Raw genomic sequence first — 20,397 nt, 5'->3', positions numbered from 1 at the left:
ATCATCCCACCATTGTTTCCATCATCCCAGGGGCTTTCCATCATCCCAAGGGGTTTCAGGATCCCACTGGGGTTTCCATCATCCCAAGGGGTTTCCATCATCCCAAGAGGTTTCCACCATCACAAGGAGTTTCAGGATCTCACGTTGTTTCCATCCCCCGAGGTGTTTCCATCCCCCCGAGGTGTTCTCATCTCCTCTGCAGTTTCCATCCCCTGCTCCGTGCAGCCACAGGAGGGGGCAGTGTCACCGGGCTGCTCCTCTCCTTCCTCCCGGACAGCCAGCATTTCAAATACCTGCTGGAAATTCAGCCTCATCTCCTCATCCCAGGGAGAGGAAGCAGCTGGGTGATTTTGGAGATGAAATGTGGGGGTTGTTGGTTGTCTGTGAAACCATTTTTTCAGGCAGATTTTCAGGTGCTCATACCAAACTAATCTGAAAAATAAACTTTCTAGCAACCCCATGGACTGAAAATTTCTATTCTTTATGCCATTTATCAGCTCCTCCTCTTTGCTGTGAGCCTCTGCTTGTTTTACCATTCCCTGTTTTCCAGGATTTGTGCAGGTGACGGAGTCTTGGCTTGTGAGGGCTGTGCTGCTCCATCCCCTCCTCAGGGACAGGTCAGGAATGGAGCAAAACCCATTTTTGGAGCTGGTCTGGTACAAGTCTGAGGGTCCTCAGAGCAGTTCTGGGTTGGGGTACAGGGCTGGGTGATTTGCCTGGTAAGTCAGGAGTCTCTGACTCTGTATTTACCACCCAGGAGGGACCCAGGGAAACGGTGCAAATCAGGGAAAAACAAGATTTCCAAAGGGTCTGGCAGAACAGAGCCACTCTCTGGGGAAGGAAATCTGCCCCTGTGTCCCTGTTCATTTCACACAGTGTTTGAGACAAGCCCCAGCAGACAGAACACCCCTGGAATGGCACCAGGCCACACTTACAGCAATTAGTTTTTCCTTGGCCAGCAGCAGCACCATTCAATTAAACCCCAAATATTTTGTTCAGTTGCTCTTTTCTGGGTGTGCTCTGGGGGCTCAGACAATGGCCAGCGTGGCCTGGGGAGGAAGGAAACCACTCTGTCCACCCAGCCAGGGAACTGGCCCAAAATCCAGCCCAGCAATCAATCCCAGTCCCTTTTGAACTCGCTTTTCCAGTGCAGAGCCAGCCCTTTCCAGTCTGGACAGAGAGTGGCTGGAGTGGAGCTGGGGGCTGTGATCTGCCACCCTCAGCCAGCTCCTCCTGGGAGAAAAGGATGTTTTCCCTGGTTTTTCTGGGCTATTTGGATGAGCAAACCTTCCAGGCAGCACAAAATGCTGGGGGACTCAGGAGGTCCCTCCTGCTCCATCCCAGGAGGGGTGTTCAGGGTGCTCCAAAAAGAGTTTAAACAAATTCATGGCAGAACATGAATCAGGGCTGGCACAGCCAGGGCAGGTTCATCCTGCTTTGCTGACAGCAGAGGATTTAGGGGGATCCACCACAGAAAGTACCACAGCTTCTTGCTTTTTCCTTCATCCTTTTTTTTTTTTTTTTTAATTTTGGCCAGCATCCCATCAGGACACGGGGCTGGCCAGGCCTTTGAGGCTTTTTTCTTTCTCCATGCCCATCTCATGGTCTGGTGCTGGGGCAGCCTGGGTGGCACCAGGGACTGTGGCCAGCAGCTCTGGGGCTGTGTCCCGTGGCTTTGGCACCGGCTGTGCCTCAGGGGTCAGGGCAGGACACGAGGCTGCCGGGGCTGTCCTGCACCCTTGGCACCCACCCCGACTGCCCAGGGATGCAAATCCTGTCCTGCTCCCCCAGAGCCCCCCTGCAATCCCCTCCTGGGCTCTCACTTCAGGGAGTTTGCTTTAATACAGATACAGAATGTATTTTTATATGTTACGTCTCCCCCTGGCAGCTTTTCACCCCTTGACTCTTCTTTCAAACCCTCCTGGAGGAAAAGGCACTGCCAGGGTGGTTTTTGGGGCTGCTCTGGTCCATCCCCACCCTGGTGCTTCCATCCTTCCCCTGTGTCCTTCCCCAGGGCCCCTCTCTCTTCCCAGGGAAAAGCAGGGCAGCTTGGAAAGGCTCATTTTTCCAACGTTTGCAGCACTGCCAGGTAATTCTCTCTCCACCAAGGCTCACAAATTCAGCTTTGAAATCCCAGAGCCGCCTTCAGAAGGAAGGAGGAAATGAGCTCCTGCCTTTTATTGTTGATTGCTGGAGGTGTCCTGTGAGGGGGTTGTTTGGAAACAAGCAGCGTTTGGTTATTTCCAGGGTTTATTCCTCACTTTGGACGGGGATTGTCCTCGGTGGGACACTCCACGGTGGCAGCAGGGCAGGAGAACGGCGGAACCACCGCAGCCAGCGGGGCAGGAATGATGTAACTGCGGAGGGAAGGCACTTCTGAAAACACCGGCCAGTCCTCCAGGGCTTTTATTCCATTCAAAGCCAGTCCCTGCCATTGCTGGGGAGCCTTTCAGGCCATTTCCTCACACACTCCCTGTGTTTTTAAAAGCATTTGGAAAGCTCCGGTTAAAATGAAGGATGGAGCGTTGTTTGTTATTGGGGGGGTAAAAAACCCAAACCAAAACAAATGCAGGTTTGCTTTATCTGCTCTGAGTGCCGCTGTCAGCACGGCCTCCTTCCTTTAGGGCTTTTCCTGGGATGTTTTATCCACGGGGGAGCCGCCGGCATCGCCTCCCGGGCTGCCCCAGCTCCCTCCCTGCTCCTCCACAGAAAGGCTGATTAGTTTTATACTGCTCCAGCCAAGACCTGCCTTCTGCACTGATGTCAGCACTCCGGGCGGGACTTTTCCAGCCTTGTGGGTTTGGGGATTTTTTATTCTTTTTTTCTTTTTTTTTTTTTTTTTTTTTTTTTTTCTTTTGGATAATCCTGGCAGAATTCCTGAGCAAAGTTTTTTTTCTCCTTCTTTCTTTCTTTCTTTTTTTTTTTTTTTTTTCTTCTCGAGCAGCCCCTATCCATGTGCTGCCTCCGAGCTGCTCTCTTATTACTGCTCACTTCCTGAAAGGAGACTTTTTAGCAAAGCCTCCAACTCCAGCTCTGCCTGGGTCTGACAGAAGAAGGTTCTTAAGGAAGGCAACACAAACCCTCAGCCTGGAAACTTTCTGACACACGCAGGGCTGAGGGGGAGAGAGGAGCTTTTGGCTGCTGCTGGGAGAAAGAAGAGGAAAAAAAAAAGAGAGAAACTGAAGGAATTAAAAGGGGAAAAAAAAAAAAGAAGAAAGAAGGGAAAGCACTCGAAAAGGTAAAACACTCTTTAAAATAATTTTTCCAGAGGAGACTGTTTGAGGTTGGAGTGGGGTGGTCTGGGGTGGAGGGAACGCAAATGTTCTTTGAAATCAGAACCGTCTCCCTGGAGAAGGAATGAGCCCGGAGAGCTTTGCACGCTGGAAAAACATTTATGAGAATGAAAACCATGTTCACCCTTCTCCAACATTCAGAGTTTCCATAAAAACGCAGGCTTGTGTTTCAAAGTGGCTGCAGGCAGCAGGAGCTGGGATCTCGTGCGCTGCTCCCTCGCCTCCCCCAGCCCCTCTCGGCCGCACTTTTTTAATTGTGTTAACCCAGGGATCGAATGTTTGCTGCTCTAAACCCCAAATCTCCTCTGCTGAGCTGCCCGGGGCGAAGCTCTCAATTACAGAGAGCAGCAGCTCCAAGCCCTGCTGCAGAATGAAATGTTCCTTGCTGCCTTCATTCCTGAGAATAAACACAGCCCGCGCTCCCTCTCCCTCCTTCCCTGTCTCTCTCTCCATCTTCAGGAGCTGCCAATGCCTCTCTCCCTCCTGATGTGCTCAGAGGATTGTAAAGTCTGCCCTGAAAAAGTTGCAGTGTCACTGACTCCGTGTGCATCCCCAGCAGCTCGGCCCCACTGCTCTGCTCGTTTCTTTCTTTGCTTTGATTATGTTTTAAAGGTGGTTTTGGTTCTTCCTGTAATTTAAAAAAGAAATCAATCCCTCAGAAGATGTTATTTTAAACATCAAAGTAAATATTAGTGATGGTGAGATGCCAGAAGATTATCTCATTAGAGCTAAAGGAGCTGGGCTATAAATAGAAAGGAGTTTATAAAATAACCTTGGCAAATATCTTCCAGCCAAGAGGGAAGTGTGGAGCTGTGCTGGGAGCAGGTACCCTCTGCAGCACAATGGAACATTTCCCACCAAGGCCCATCTTTGGGGTCTTTTCTGTGGTCAGGATGCCAAACCTCAGGGGTGTTTGTGTTCCTGCTGCAATCCCTGCCCAGATCCCCGGTGCTGGGGATGGCTGTGCCCCAGCAGAGCTCTGCTTCTGGTTGTGCTCGGTTTGATTCTCCTGAGCAGCACCCAGTGGTGCCAGGGTGGGATGCAGGGCACGGCTGGGCACGGCAGGAGGGTTTTGGGGAGCTGCTGTTCCCCTCTGTCCCCTCTACACTGCCCAGGGTGGGAGATGCCCGGGTGGTTCCCAGCCCCGGGATGTTCCCCGAGTTGGGAACAGCCTTGCCAGGACTGCTCCAAGATGCCTCCACCACTGAGGCTTCCCCTGGTCCTTGGGAGGTTGTTCCCAAAGTTTCTCCATATATGGAACGTGCTGAGTGCTCCACTTGCTCCATCCTCAGCCTCCTGCTGGTCCTGCTTGGCCCCAGGGCAGCACCCTGTGCTCCCTCCTCCTCCTCAGATCCCAAAAACCTCCCAGGGCAGCACCCTGTGCTCCCCTCCTCCTTCCTACACCCAAAAACCTCCCAGGGCAGCACCCTGTGCTCCCTCCTCCTCCTCACATCCCAAAAACCTCCCAGGGCAGCACCCTGTGCTCCCTCCTCCTCCTCACACCCCAGAAACCTCCCAGGGCAGCACCCTGTGCTCCCCTCCTCCTTCCTACACCCAAAAACCTCCCAGGGCAGCACCCTGTGCTCCCTCCTCCCCTTCCTCCTCCTCCTCACATCCCAAATCTCTCGGGGCAGCTCCAGCTGCATTCCCCACGCGGCTGCTGCTGGGCTGGGCTGGGATGGGCTGGGATGGGATGGGATGGGAAAGGTGCTGTCATCTCCTGCAAATCAGCTCTGCCCAGATAAGGCCGGGGGGCTGAGCTGTTTCGTTTGGCACGGGAGGCCCCGATAAGCCGGGCCTGAGCAGCTGCTGAGAGGCTGAAGAGGAGCCCGGAGGGGAGGAAGGTGGTGCTGCTCAACATAAACAGTGTCTGTTCCTCCGACCTGAAACATGAGCGGCTCTCTTATCAGCCATGGCTCCAGGCCACCCAGGACTGCTGGGGAGGAGCTGCTGTTCTCACCATTCCATGGAATGCTGCTCCAGGGCTCCATGCAGGGCTCTCAGCCCAGGATGCACCCCGCGATGATTCCATGCAAACCCTGATCTCCAGCTTATCTGAACCCCCCCTCCAAACCCCACTTTTCTTGCCAAGTTTCCAGCAATTAATTCCTTCTGAGCTGGGAGCACTGCAGGATGTGTTTGTCACGTCCTGTCCTGCCTCGATCTTGGGTTAACACAAAATGAGCTTCAAACAAACAGAATTGGGACCAAATCTGTCACGTTTTCAGAAGTGTTGGTTGGGTGATGTCAGCTCAGATTGCTGAGGACACACAAGGCACAGAGGTCTTTGCTTGACCCCACCACTGTAGGAAATGTTTGCAGGGCGAGGAGTTACAAACATTTCCCAGGTCAGGTCTCATGTGGCAGCTGGGGAGAGAGACACATGGAAAACCACCAGCCTTGTTTTCCAGCACTGAGGGAGGTTTAAAGAGACACCATCCAAGCCAATTTTCCCATCTTGGTTTCTGTGAAGGCCTTCAATGAAGTCTGCAGCCAGCTCAAGGATTGGGGGAGTCTCTACTGGGAAACTGCTGGAATATTTTAGCTGTGTCTGACTTCAGTGGAGCAACACCAGAGCACGTGTGAAGTGCAGGGTCTCCATCCAGCTGCTCCATTGCTGCTCCTCTCTCACCTTCTGCATCCTCCCAGGCTGGGAAATGCTTGGAATATTCCATGTCTGACTACTCAGCATCTTTCATGGAATCATGGAGTGGTTTGGGTTGGAAGGAACCTTAAAGCTCATCCAGTCCTACCCCTGCCATGGGCAGGGACACTTCCACTGTCCCAGGCTGCTCCAAGCCCTGTCCAGCCCGGCCTTGGACACTTCCAAGGATGGGACACCACAGCTCTGCACTTCTGTTCATCACTCATTATCAATATTGTGTTTCTTACTCTTACATCACAGCTTAATTTAAAAGGAAAAATTACTTAAAATTAATCTATTCCTGTGCAGTCCTGCAAACCTTTTTGAACTCAAACACTCCTAAATGTTGCTCCCAAATGAGCTAAACTGGCAGGTGAAGTGCTGGCCTTCCCTTGTGGTATTTGTGACCTCATTGGGAAGTGGCCTCGACCAAAATGAAAGATCAAAAGATGAGTTCTGTCATATCAGGGTTAGGGACTCTTCATTCTCTGGCTGTGGATGAGTTTCCCTGAGTGAAGAACCTATAGGGAAGGGAAAAGGGCCCAAAAACTCTGCCCAGCAGATCTCCCAGAGCTCCCAAGGAGCCAGAGCCTGGACATGACCTGCAGGTCTGTAAAGGCTGGAGGGATTCCACAGCTGAAGTGTCCTGCAAGGCTTCACCCCACAGGAGACATCCCTGTCCCTGCAGGGCTCCCCTGGCACGGGGTGACCTGTCCTGGGGGTTGTGGGTGCCTCTGTCATGGTCACTGCCTGGCACTGAGGTGACCCTGGGGTCACTCCCTGGGGGTGATGCCGGGGTCTTGCACCGACTGTTCCCTCAGCTGGCACCAAATCCCTGCCTGGTTTGTCCTGCTGTGGAGGGAACACTTCCTCTGTGCCACCACAGTGTCACTTCTCTGTCTGGTTCTGCTTTCCTGGGAGGACAGGGAGGTCCAAATTGGCTTTCCCACTCCACAGCTCCCTGCATTTCCTCCGAGGCACTCCTGTGACCCTGTGGGACAGGCTGGGCTGTGTGATGCTGATCTAACATCAGTTCTGGAGTGGGACAGGAGCAGAGACCCCCTCGTGTCCCTTCCAGCCTCACTCATTCTTTCATTCAGCCTGGCAGGACCGCTCAGCCCGAGGGCAGCTGGAGCTGGGCCATGCTGTGGATCTGGGGGCAGTGCTGGATGAGGCTGGGCTGTGACAGTGACAGAAGGAGCTGCTGAGCCTTGGGCTCACTGCAGGTCCCTCAGTGCTTCTCACAGCTCTGCTGTAGCAGGAGTCACCTCAGAGGCTTTTCTTGGGAAGCTCAGCAGAGTTCTCCTGTTTCTCCAACTCCAGCCTGACACTGTGGGTGCATGAGCTGTGGCACCTGGGGCTGTAGGGGGACTGTGCCCTCCCCTGTAGCACATCCAGCCTGATAACCAGAGGGTGGGCAGGCCCTGGCACAGGGTGCCCAGAGCAGCTGTGGCTGCCCTGGATCCCTGGAAATGTCTAAGGACAGGTTGGACAGGACTTGGAGCAGTCTGGGACAGTGAAGGTGTCGCTGCCATGGCAGGGGAATGGAACGAAATGAGCTTTAAGATCCTTTCTCACCCAAACCAGCTGTATTTGGGGTATGGCTCTGTCCTGCAGCCTGGTTGATGGAGAGCCAAATTTCAGGTGCAACACTCGGAGTGTGAGAGCTGTGCCAGCTGCTGGTGAGCTGGAGCTGCACAAACCACACCAACCACGCTCGTGCCTCAGCTGGGACTCACAGCACGGAGCAGCTCCCTCCTGGAGAGCGCCGGGGTGGTGACGCAGGTGAGCACAGCTCAGTGTTGGCACTCCACGCTGTTTGTCTTTATGCAAGCCCAGGGCTCGGTGCCCTGCGGGGCTGGGTTGTGTAAGCACCGGGACTGCTGCAGGAGAGCTGCGGGAGCCGGCCCTGCCGGGATGGAGATGAGATTTGGCCCTGCCGGGATGGAGAGAGGAGAGAGGAGAGAGGAGAGAGGAGAGAGGAGAGAGGAGAGAGGAGAGAGGAGAGAGGAGAGAGCCCTGCCAGGATGGAGATGAGATCTGGCCCTGGCAGGAATGGAGATGAGATCTGGCCCTGCCAGGATGGAGAGAGGAGAGCCCTGCCAGGATGGAGAGAAGAGAGAGCCCTGCTGGAATGGAGAGGGGATACAGCCATGCCAGGATGGAGATGAGATCTGGCCATGCCGGGGTGGAGAGGGCTGGGTCTGCCTTTGCGTCCCTGCCCGCTCCGAGGTGTGAGCACTCCCAGCCTTTCCCAGAGCCCGTTCCTGGCAGAGCCCTGGTGCTGCTCCGTGCTGGGAGGAGCAGCAGGAGCACAGGGAGAGCTGCCTGTGCACAGGCCCAGCAGGTCTGGATTCTCTCCTGGCTGTGCTGAACCCCTCAGAGAGAGAGGCAGAGGCTGCCACAGAGATGCCAGGTACAAAAATGACATTTGTGCATGGAATATCTGTAGGATGGCAGCGCACAGGGGGTGTGAGCATCAGGTCTGCAGGTAGTTTGTACAGATCAAGTGTTATCAACATGGAGATAGCGTGCAGATAACGTCTATCCCCATGCAGAAAATGTGTATTCCCATGCAGACAGTGTGTATCCTCCTGCTGATAATGTGTTATCACATGCAGATAACGTGTATCCATGTCCAGATAATGTCTATCCCCATGCAGATAAGATCTATTCCATGCAGATAGTGTGTATCCCCATGCAGACAGCATGTATCCCCATGCTGATAATGTGTTATCACATGTAGGTAACCTGTATTCATGTTCAAAGGGCGTTCAGTCCCCATACAAACCCCACGTATCCCCATCCCCATGCACACAAGCAGCTGCAGTTGTTCCTGGGTGCACGTGGGTGACACGCGTGTCCCTTCACTCACAGGGCATGTGTGTCACTGGCAGGGCCCTGTGTGGTGGGGGATGCATTCTGTTAATGACTGGCACCTTCCATTAATGGCTGGCATTCTGTTAATTACTGGCACCCCGTTAATGACTGCCTGGTCTCTCTCTAATCCCGCGGCTCTGTGCCTGGCTGGAGCCAGCGAGGAGAGCGATGGCAGAGAGCCAGCAAGTCTGGGTCACATGGAGAGGCTCCAAACTATTGCATAAGTCCTGTCTGAGAGTGGACCTGCCTGGTGGAGTCCTCTCCAGAAAGCAGGAGGAGTCCCAGGATGGGAGCACTAGGAATCTCAGTGCCCACCTTCCACGGGGCTGGAGTTGTGGCACTGCCCTGGCAGCTCCAGCAGGGCCCAGCTCCCCATCCCGAGCAGGATCCGAGCTGGCACTTCCCTCCTGCTTTCCTGCTGAGGACCTCCGAGCATTTTACCACACTTGGAGAAGTGCAGTGACCCCGGCGTTCCAGATAGGGCCAGATCCTTATGTAACACAGGGATAGGATTTCCAGAGAGCCAAGCAGGCGGTGTCAGAGCGAGGTCGCTGCTCCCAGCTCTGCTCTCACTGCCCTGCCTTTGGCACAGGCCTCTTTTGCCCCTTTGCTGGCAAAATGAAAGATTTTGGAGAGGAGCAAGGGGGGGAATCAGCCCTTTCCTCACCAAGATTGCACTGAATAGATTTGACTATAAAATTATTCTCGTGTTTTTGAAAAAAAAAAAGCCCTCCTCCCACACAGTGCTGGAGTGAGCCCAAAGCCCCGTGAAGCTGCTGTACAAAGGGATGCAGGGTGTGCCCGGCCAGAGCACAGCAGGGAGAGCCTGCAAGAGGGAGCTGCTGGTCCAAAGGCTGGGAGGGTGTGCCCCTGGCACCCAGGCTGGCACCAGGGTGCTGACAGGGGGCAGAGACCCCGGACCAGACCCCTCAGCTCTCAGGGTCACACTGGCATTGTCAGTCTGCATTGCCCGCATTGCTGGGGAGCGCCTCTGGATGGGCTTGGATCTGATTTGAACGGTGTGAAAGTGGCATCTCCCCTCCTGGGGAGCTGAAATCAGACCTGCAGACACCGGGTTGAGCAAAGAACAGCTCTGGGGGTGGGGTGAATCAGCCCTCCCAGCGAGGGGGCTGCACTGAGCATCCTGGGCCCCCTCCCAGCACCAAGGGGCTCAGCAGGGAAGGGACAGGCAGAGCTGGCATTGCACCAGATTGGTGACAGGAGTGAGCAGAGGGGTTGCACGGCAGCCAAAGGGTGGCTGTGCAGGCAGGAGCCATCCCAGGCTGGAGGCTGCAGGGTTCTGGGAACAGGGATCACTCCGTGTTTCTAATTCTTCACTCGCCGTGGCCCCAGAGAGGCCACGCTTGGAGCAGCAAAGCAGATTATGGCTCAAGTTCTTATTTTGTGTTCTGCAGACCTGTGACTTTAACCCCTTTCTCACAGCTTGCAGATGCTCCTGGCAGCAAAAATGCTGATTTCTGTGGGTTTAACCCCTTGTGCTGCCCTACAGCTGAGAAATGACTTCCCAGTGGAAGTCATGTCCTGCTGGCAAAATGACTGTGGGGAGACTTCTGCCATCTGCAGCTCAGCATGTTTTCCACTTGGCAGCCCAGCCAAATATTTTGTTGGGAATATCAGGACGTTCTCCTGCTGGAAGCCAGGGAGGTCTCTGGGACAGCTTTGCATCCCCCACGTGCTCACCCCGTGCTGCGGAGGAGCAGGCGGTGAGGGGAGCAGGGCTGTTTGTTCCATGCTCAGGAACGTGCAGGGACCTGCCAGGAGCTGGGAGCTGGGAGCTGGGAGCTGGGAGGTGGCTGAGCACGCACAGAACACCCACAGCCCCGGGGAGTGCAGCAGGTGAGACCCCCCCAGCCAGCAGCAAACACAGAAATGCAGCAGCAGCTGTGACAGACCGGCCCCTGCCAGGCCCTGGGTGTGCAGAGAGGGGTGAGGAGGAGCAGGGATGTAAAGATGAGATGAGAAGGGTTTGAACATTGCCAGCCAGGCCAGGAAGGGATTGTCCCACTCTGCTCTGCACTGGGGCAGCCTCACCTCCAGTGCTGGGGGCACCTTGGGCACCACGAGGTCAGAAGGACCCAAAGCTGTTGGAGAGTGTCCAAAGGAGGGACACGAAGCTGGGGAAGGTCTGGGGAGCAGCTGAGGGCACTTGGCTCGTTCAGCTGGAGCAGAGGAGACTGAGGGGAGACTCCTCGGGGGCTGCAGCTCCTCCCGAGGGGAGGCAGAGGGGCAGGGGCTGAGCTCTGCTCTGGGACAGGGACAGGAGCCCAGGAAGGGCTGGAGCTGTGTCAGGGCTTGGCATGGAGCTCAGGGAAAGGTTCTTCCCCCCGAGGGTGCTGGGCACTGCCCAGGCTCCCCAGGGAATGGTCCCGGCCCCAAGGCTGCCAGAGCTCCAGGAGCGTTTGGACACCGCTCTCAGGGATGCTCAGGGTGGGATTGTTGAGGGGTCTGGGCAGGGCCAGGGGCTGCTCTGATGATCCCTGAGGGTCCCTTCCAGCTCAGCATATTCCATGGTTCTTTGCACAAATCTTTGATTCTGTGATTCTGGAGCCCCAGGAGGGGCTGAGGGAGCTGGGGAGGCTCAGCCTGGAGCAAAGGAGGCTCAGGGGGGCCCTTGTGGCTCTGCACAGCTCCCTGACAGGAGGGGACAGATGGGGGGATCAGGCTCTGGGCTCAGGGAACAGGGACAGGAAGAGAGAACACAGCCTCCCATTGCCCCAGGAGATGTTCAGATTTGATATGACGAAAAATTTCTTCCCTGGAAGGGTGAAAGTCGATTCCAGCTGAGGCTTTACAGCCAAATCTGTGGCCCTCCATGAAGCAGTGATGGCAGGTGACAGGGGGACTGTTTTTTGGGTGATTTTGGGATCAGTATCCACAAGCTACAGGCACTAAGGGGCTGTTGCGTGTCCTGGAGGGCTGCTGGGACCCCAGAGCTCCCTGTGGGTAGCAGGGGATCTGTGGGTGCTGGCAAAGCCTGAAAAACCTGGTGCTGCTGCTGCCAAGTGCCCTCACCGCCCTGGCACAGCCCTGAGCCACAAATCCCAGTCCCCTGCAGTCCCTGCTGTGTTTAACTTGGATCCCACAGGAAATGAGGCAGCCCAGGGCTCACAGCTCTTCCCCCAGAGATAAACTCTGACCTGGTGGAACAGCTCCCAGGCTGGAGCAGCTGGAGGAGCACAAACCCCTGTGGTGCTGTTTGTAGGGGCTGCCAGGGCTGCTGTGGGGCTGAGGGGCAGGGGGCACCTGGGGCCAAAAAGAGACCAAGTGTGGGATGTGGCACCACAATAACCCCGATACCCCTGTGGGGTTATGGGCTGGTGTCAGTTCCCCATTTTACAGAATAAATTAACTTTGAGGCTTTCATTCCTGAAAATATCACAGCCCAGAAATGCTGTTGGGGTTGTGCAGGTGTGGGGTCTTGCTCCCAGTGTTTTCCCACTGCTTTTTCACCAATCCCACTGTTCCCAGTGCTCCCACTGGGGTGCTGCTCTCGCTTCTCCACTGCTCCCAGTTCTCCCATGTCTGGAAGGGAAGATGTCACTGAAAGGCCTGGCAGGGGGTGCACTAAAAGAATTTCCTCCCCCCGGAGCAAGCTGGAAGCAGAAATCTGTGTTTGTATTTATTTCCCCCTCCAAAAAAAAAAAAAAAAAAAAAAAAGGAAAAGGACACCTGAGCTCATAATTTGCAAAAGTTGGATGAGAAACCTGGAAGCCGCCGGGCCCTGCATCTTTAAAAGCAGTTAAATTCCTCTTCCCTGCACTAGGAGGCACCTTGAACCTTCCTCTTGGCCCCGAGCAGCGCCCATCTGCTTCCTATTACCTTCCCCTGGCGCTGCCCTGCAGCCGGCCCGGCAGCCGCGCTTCCAGGGAATTCTGTCTGCAGCGCCCGCCCGCACCGGGAACGCTTCTCCTCTGCCTCGCTCCTTCTTCTCTGCTCTTCCGCTCCATCCCAGCTGGAATTTTACCCCCCTTGCCCAGCCCCTTCCCTCCCGGGGGTTTTGGGTGGCAGGAGGTGACCTGGCCGCTGTAGTGGCACTGTCCCCGGTGTCGCTGGGCTAAAGCCACCCTTGGCACCGGGAGCCGGGAGCGTCAGCCCGAGCCGAGCCTGCCAAGGACAGCGAATTCCTTGGGAAGGAGCAAATCGGAAACGGCCCAAGCGAGGGAGGCACGAGACCGGAGAGGTCACGCCGTGTCCCCGAGCTGTCCCCGAGCTGTCCCCGAGCTCCCCCAGCCCGGCCCGTGGCATCCCCGTGTCCCAATCCTCGGCGCTGTCCGGCCGCGGAGCGAAGCTGCAAAGTGAGGTTATGGAAAACTCGATAGGGATGGAAGTGGAAGCACCACGCTCCTCCGGCTCCCTGCTCCTTCCTCCATCTCCCTGCTCCTTCCTCCGGCTCCCTGCTCCTTCCTCCATCTCCCTGCTCCTTCCTCCGGCTCCCTGCTCCTTCCTCTGGCTCCCTGCTCCTTCCTCCGGCCGCTCCTCCTGCTCTCGGGCTTTGGGAACGGAGCTCGGCCGGGCAGGGGCCGTGTTTCCCCCGCTGCCTGCAGGGAGGGCTCGCAGCCCGGCCCTTCCCCCAGCCCGGCCCGCAGGAATTTTGCAGCTGGAATTGCTGCCTTGTGCTGCTCCTTCCCCCAAGGTCAGGGCTGCGAGCTCCTGGCGCCGGCGGCTCCGTCCCGGCGCTGCTCGGGGATGCTGAGGGAAGGGCAGGGGGACACGGGGGCACCGCCGAGGGTCAGGACAGACGGGGGGGACGGGAAGCGACCACAGCCTGGAAGGAAAGGGTTCAACAGCTGGAAAACAGGGGAAATCAGTCGTGTGAAGGCCAGGAGAAAATCCACTTTAGCTGGGGCTCCCTGGGCTTTGGAGCCGTGACAGGATCTAAAAGCTGCAATCTCGAGAGATGCTGAAAAACGCTGACTTAGGCGAGGGCTTTGCTTTCAACTTCTCCCTTTTCCAGCCCAATTCCCACAGCCGGGAGTGGGCACAGAGCAGCCCCCATGTGCCTGACCTGGCCCTGCCTCAGCCCGGGGGTGATGCTGCCACCGGATCTCAGCATCCTCATGTGGGGTGGAACAGGGCAGAATTCCTGCCCCAACCCTCTTCCCCCACTCCCTGATTCCCCTTACCTGTCCCAGGGACCAGGAACAGCCCAAGGTGGGAGCTGCTCACCTCTCAGGCAGTTTATTCTCAGGGCAGCTCACAGGATGCACAATTTTGGAGGCCACCATCGTGTTGTGTCAGGGCTTTGCAGAGGAAATCCTGGCAGGTGGCACCAGATGGGACTGGGGAGTCCAGGCCGAGGCCTCACTGAGGATCTTTGGCCATTCTCAACTGTAAATAAGCAGTGAAAAATCTTAATATTTAAATTATGCAACTCTAAATTGTGTTTAAAGCCACGTGTTTCATCTCCCACCGTTTCTCCTAGAAGTAGGGAAAACATTAATTTAGGTTAATGGTTTTAAGCTGAAGGAGGGGAGATTTAAATGAGATTTTAGGAATGAATGTGAGGTTGCCCAGAGGAGCTGTAGCTGCCTCTGGGTCCCTGGAAGTGTCCCAGGCCAGGCTGGACAGGGCTTGGAGTACCCTGGGACAGTGGAAGGTGTCCCTGCCCCTGTGGATTGGGATGAACTTTAAGGTCCTTCCCAACCCAAACCATTCTGTGACTTCCATGCCAAATCTGGGGCTTTTCCTGGAGCTCATCCTGCCTTTCCAGGGGAGCTCATTCTGCCTTTTCTCAGGAGCTCATCCTGCCTTTCCTGGGTGCTCATCCTGCCTTTCCTGGGAGCTCATCCTGCCTTTCCTGGAGCTCATCCTGCCTTTCCTGGAGCTCATCCTGCCATTCCCTGGGGAGCTCATCTTGCCTTTCCAGGGGAGCTCATCCTGCCTTTTCTCAGGAGCTCATCCTGCCTTTCCAGGGAGCTCATCCTGCCTTTCCTGGAGCTCATCCTGCCTTTCCTGGGGAGCTCATCCTGCCTTTCCCAGACCTGCTCCAGCAAGTGGGATCTGCATCACTGCTGCAGATTTTATCTGCCCACTCTGCAGGGAGCTTTGGCTTTGGCTGCTGGGCTGCTCTGCGGCGTCACCGCTGGGATATTTGGGATTCTCTGGGAGGTGAGGGATGTGCTGCACTCATCCCATACTCATGGAATGGGTGGACAAGAATAAAACCCCGCAGGCTTTGTGCAAGTCCCCAGCACGATCCGAGTGTGGTGTAATCGCCGCAGACTGAGTGGAAATTCTCTGCAAGCCAGGAATCTTTCACCGGAGCAATTAGCAGAGCGTTTTAAAGAACAAATGCGATTGGAATCTCGGGATCCATTTGTGGATGGGGTTGAGGCTGAGTTCCCTGAATGGGTTCTTTGTTTTCCATCACTTTTTTAGGTTCAGCCAGTACACTCTGAGAGCAAGTGCTCTTCCCTCAGTGCCGTGACAGTCCTTAAAGTGTGTTTGAAATCCAGGGAAACCCCGGAGAGGATTTCTGGGTTGCTGCTCACCACCCCCTGCCAGTGCTGTTATTTCCTGCTCTCTTTAAGGGATCAGATGACCCAGGGCACTCTCGGGGCCGCTCTTCCCCGAGGGTGTCGCCACAGGATGAAGGATTCCCATTGATCCTGAGCTCCTTTCCGCAGGTACCGGATAAATCCCAGCTGGGAGAACCCCCGGGGGTGGAGCAGGAGCTGATGGGGTTAATTCATCCTCAAACACTTCCTATCCTTTTCTCCCCTTCTCCTTTCCTTCCATCCCACCCCTGCCTTGTCCAGGATCCCGCTTGCCTCGTTCCCCCGTGTCCTTCTCCTCCATCCCCTCTCTCAGCCGCTCTCTCCCCGCAGGGGCGATGCCGGAGCTGGGGACGAGCCCGTGCTGACCCCTCGGTGCTGGCCCGGCACTGCCCATCCCCGCCGGCCTCGGGACAGCACGGAGCGGCCCAGGATGCCTGCGGAGGGACCCGGGACTCCTCTCTGGACATAAGGGGTGGCCGAGGGAGAGACATGTGGGGACAGCGCCCTGCCAGCCGGCACAGATCTCCCTGCTCCGACACGAGCGGCGCTGACCATGGCCACAGCTTGGAGGCTCCTCACCTGGGCTGTGACCCTCGGGCTGGCCGGGGGAACCTTCCCCGGCTACTCCTTCCAGTCACAAGGTAGGGCTGGGGTGGGGTGGGATGGGATGGGACAGGGATCTGGATCCATCCGTGGGAGAGGAACTGATCCAGCCATGGGGAAAGGGACCTCAATTCACCTGGGGAAAAGAAGCTGCATTCACTTCTGGGAAGGGGATCTGAATCCAACTTTGCTGAATCCATCCATGGAGAAGTGAGCTGGATCCTCTCATGGGGAGAGGACATGGATCCATCCTTGCTGGATTCATCCAGGAGGGGAGCTGGATTCACTTTGGGGAGAGGAACTGGATCCACCCTTGCTAGATCCACCCTAAGGAAGGGAGCTGGATCCACCCATGGAGAGAGGAGAACTGGATCCAGCCATTGGGGAAAGGGACCTCGATTCACCTGGGGAAAAGGTGAATTCACTTCTGGGAAGGGGATCTGAATTCACCCTTCTTGAATCCACCCCTAAGGAAGGGAGCTGGATCCTCTCATGAGGAGAGGAGCAGGATTCACCTGTGGGGAGAGGAGATATATCCATCCTTGCTGGATCCACTGCACTGCTGCTGGCAGAGCCCAAATGCTGGCCTGGGGAGAGACTGGGGGAGCAGGTAGAGACACCTCCAGCTCTGCTCCCACCCAGCTCTTCCCACTCCCCTGGCCAGGGTTTTCCCTCAAGGAATGGAGGTGTTCTGCTCTTGGGCTGCACTCTGTGGCTTTTGGCAGAATTCAGAGCAGTTGGGTCAGTGTGGGGGCAGCAGGAGATGTGGGGGCAGCAGGAGGTGTGGGGGCAGCAGGAGGTGTTTCCCTTCAGGGAGCACATCCTCAGGAGAGCAGAGGCTTTGTTAGGAGGAGCAATGTGTGTCCTCCTCCAGGGGTGGGGACAGTGCTGGGGCACCCAAATTCTCTGCCCAGCTGGGTCAGGACAGGGCTGTGCTGCTGGAGGAGCAGGTTTTGGTTGTACACATGTTTTTTAAGTGTGTTTGTGACCATCTGGTGTGTCAGTGTGTGAAGGACTCGTGTTTAAACAGAGTCACACCCAGGGACTCAAGGAAAGGGAAGTGTGGGTCTCTTGCCCATAGCTTTGTGCTTTTGTACCTGATTTTAGGAGTAAAGGGACTGGAAAAGGAGATGGAGCCTTGAGCCCAGCCTGGAGTACAAGCAACACTCACAGACAACAAAGGGCAATTAAACTGATTAGTGGTAATAATGTCAGGATTATTCCTTAGTAAGCAAGGTGAACACAGCACCAGGCACCAGAGGTGAGAGGAGCGAGCTCTGGAATCAACATTTACTGTGCAAGGTGTTCAAACCCCGGCAGTGTCACTCCCACAGCCAAATCCTGCACCCCTTGTGTGCCCAGATCAATGGCAGGGCCAAGGCTGGGGACATTCCCGGGGTGCTGAGCAGGGCAGGCTGTGGTGACAAGGGCTGGGGAAGGAGAGCTGGGAACAGGGACAGGCTGTGGTGACAAGGGCTGGGAACAGGGACAGGCTGTGGTGACAAGGGCTGGAGCAGCAGGGCTGGGAACAGGGACAGAAGCAGCCAAAGCCCCTCAGTGTCAGGACCAGGAGAGCAGCCAAAGCCCCAGCTGGGAGCTGGGCACCTTCTCCAGCCAGATGGCACCTGAGGGACACCCAGCTCCTGCTGCTTCTCTCACAGGCTCTGGGGGCCTGGGGCTGTTCTGGGCCCTCTGTACCCATCAGTTCACACCAGCACTGCTGGGGGATCAGCCCCACCCCAGCTCACAGGGCTGGGATCTCCCCTGGGCTAACACAGAGTAATTAAACCCGGAATTAACTCACCTCTGCCCCCACAGAGCAGCTCTGGGGGTGGCTCCCAACCTGTGATGGTGCTGGGATGTGGTGCCATGGGATGGATGTGGTGTGTTGGGAGCACCACACCAGGATTGCAGCCTGTCCCTTGCCCAGCCCCTGTCCCCTTGCCCAGCCCCTGTCCCCTCTCCAGCCCCTGTCCCCTTGCCCAGCCCCTGTCCCCTTACCCAGCCCCTGTCCATTGCCCAGCCCCTTTTCCCTCCCCAGACCCTTTCCCCTCTCCCCTGCCTGGCCCCTGCTACCCCAGGGGCCTCCTTGCTGCCGAGCCCTGGTTTTGGTGTCAGGCTGTCACCCAACACCTCACCAGGCTGCTGAGGCAGTTCCTAATCCCCACAACAGCCTTTGAGCTGGGAGAGTCTCTGTTATCTCCTGGCAGCAGTTGCAGAGTGAAGGGCAGTGTTATCACCAGCCCCTGGTCCCAGGGACTCGCTGCAGCAGCTCTGGAGCAGAATCCTCGTGCCCCAGGTGCCCCACTCCAGATCAGTGTGTTTGCTTCATGCAGGAGAAAGATTAAGGTATCAGCCAGGAGCTCTAATTTTAATCTTCATGGGGAGCAGCAGCCTGGCACTGAAGGGCTCTCCAGGGCAGCAGAGAGGTTCAGATGTAGCCTGGACACTCAGGGTGCAGTTTGTAACAGCTCAGAGAACAGCTGGAATCGTTGGAACAACTTTCCCAGAGCAGCTGTGGCTGCCCCTGGATCCCTGGCAGTGTCCAAGGCCAGGCTGGACAGGGCTTGGAGCAGCCTGGGACAGTGGGAGATGTCCCTGCCGTGGCAAGGGTGAGACTGGATGGGTTTAAGGTCCTTTCCCACCCAAACCATTCCAGGATTCTGGGAGCTACCAAAGGATTCAGCTCATGCTCCCAGTGCTGCATGGGTTTTAAACCAGAGGGAATTCCTGCCAGGACCTTTGTTTAATTGTGGGGACAGGTCAGACATTTTACATCTTCCCATTCTACAGAACATTGAGTGGGGCTCATGCTGCTGTTCCCAGCTCAGAGGTGTAAAAAGGGCCCTTGGAGGATGCACTGGGGCTGCCACAGAGCCAGGGCAGCTTGAGGCACAGGATTCCAGAGCATCCTCCCCAGCCATGCCTGGGCTGGGCTGCAGCTGGGGCTCCCCTTTGGTGACATCAAACATCTGCTTCCCTTCCATGCTTGAAGTAATTCATGAGAGAAGAACAAAACCCTCCCTCCTCCTTTTCTCCTTCTCTCTCTCCTTTTTGCTCAGCTCTCCCTTACCCCTCTGTGCCCTTTCCCTTTCTGTGCCATCCCTGCTCCATTTCCAGCAGGAAAGGGCCCCCACGAGGTTTCTCTCCCCCCAGCCCACCCCTCCTCCTTCCCAGTTCTCCCCTTTGCTGTCTCCTTGTGCTGTGCCCAGCCCAGCCTCGAGCAGGATCCCTGGGAAAAGCTTTTTGTGGCCTCTCCTCCCGGGCAGTCTGACCTCAGCTGATCTCAGACCCTGCTGGGCACAGCCAGGAGCTGCTCACAGAGTGCCTGAGGGGCAGAGGGCACAGCAGGGAGAGGCTGGAATATGGGAGCAGGGGGGAGGAAATCTGGGAATTGGGAATGTGTGTGATGTTGGGAGGATCACACAGGTTAGGGAGGGAGAGATCCTAATCTCTTAGGCTGAACTAAACCTTTACAGTCCTAGGGCAGAGGAAGGAGGCAGCTGTGACACTGGATGAGGACAGTGACTTTTGTGTGTTCAGAGTCTCCCTTCATTGTCTGCACTGTCAGCAGAGCTGTCACGTGTGTGTGGTGCTGGATACAGGGAATGTTAGACTGAGATGGAATATTGGGGAGGAACTCTTCTCTGTGAGGGTGGATGGAATTTCCAGAGCAGCTGTGCCTGCCCCTGGATCCCTGGCAGTGTCCCAGGCCAGGCTGGACAGGGCTGGAGCAGCCTGGGACAGTGAAGGTGTCCCTGCCATGGCAGGGGTGGCACTGGATGAACTTTAAAGTCCCTTCCAATCCAAACCATTCCATAATTCTATCCCATGATTATTTTTTCCATTTGAGGCATTCCCACCCTAAAGCATCACTTCCCAAACTGTTTTTGTGATGCAGGACACTGTTCCTGGGCTCTCCCTGTGTCCAGAGTGACATCCCTGAGGAGATGCAGGGTCCAGCTCCCCCCACCTCCAGGTTCTCACACACCACCTCACCCTCAGCCTCTGGAGTTTTTCCTCCTGGAAGTGTCTTTCAGGTCAGGTCAGAGCCTCCAGCCTGGAGTCCCAGGTCCTTTGTAGCCACAGAGAGCACAAACCATCCTCTGATTCACTCTTTTCCAAGCCCACATGGACTGCAAAGAGGCAAAAAGGAAAACAAAACACTTCCCACAGCAGATTTTTCCAAGCCTGAAGTCATTTCCAAGTGCAAAAAGTCACCCTTGTTTGCCCAGCCCCATCACAGGAGGTGATGGGATGCAGGAAAAACTGGAGCACAGGAAGTTAAAAATTAGTTTTGAAACTAATAATCAATTCTGGCAATGCAGGGTGCCAGCAGTGTCTATGGTCAGGAAAGATGGGAGCTCACCCCTAATACCAGAGGGTGCAAGGGCTCTCCCATTGCTGGTGGCCAAGGAAACCACTGTGTCCGGCTCCCACACTGGAAAACAGAGGAAAA

The 20,397-nt window shown here is 56.0% G+C and overlaps 1 protein-coding gene across 2 annotated transcripts in view; it reads left to right on the top strand.

Annotated features, from left to right (window-relative positions):
- The first annotated feature begins 3,200 nt into the window (after positions 1-3,200).
- ADAMTS10 (ADAM metallopeptidase with thrombospondin type 1 motif 10) overlaps positions 3,201-20,397 on the top strand; it is a 63,346-nt gene continuing 46,149 nt past the window's right edge. Inside the window, exons 1-2 of one of the 2 annotated variants that reach the window (XM_033082343.2) lie at positions 3,201-3,238; positions 15,666-15,976. In XM_033082343.2, coding sequence (XP_032938234.1) covers positions 15,889-15,976 — 88 coding nt within the window. In that variant the 5' untranslated portion in view covers positions 3,201-3,238; positions 15,666-15,888. Of the gene's footprint in view, positions 3,239-7,703; positions 7,723-15,665; positions 15,977-20,397 lie in introns of those variants that run through there. The other variant, XM_033082344.2, reaches the window with a different exon arrangement.

Source organism: Catharus ustulatus, chromosome 29 (genome assembly GCF_009819885.2).
Source record: "Catharus ustulatus isolate bCatUst1 chromosome 29, bCatUst1.pri.v2, whole genome shotgun sequence".
In the NCBI taxonomy this organism is placed as follows: domain Eukaryota; kingdom Metazoa; phylum Chordata; class Aves; order Passeriformes; family Turdidae; genus Catharus; species Catharus ustulatus.
The sequence above is the reverse complement of the archived record's forward strand: the minus strand, read 5'-3'. Positions and strand labels throughout refer to the sequence as shown.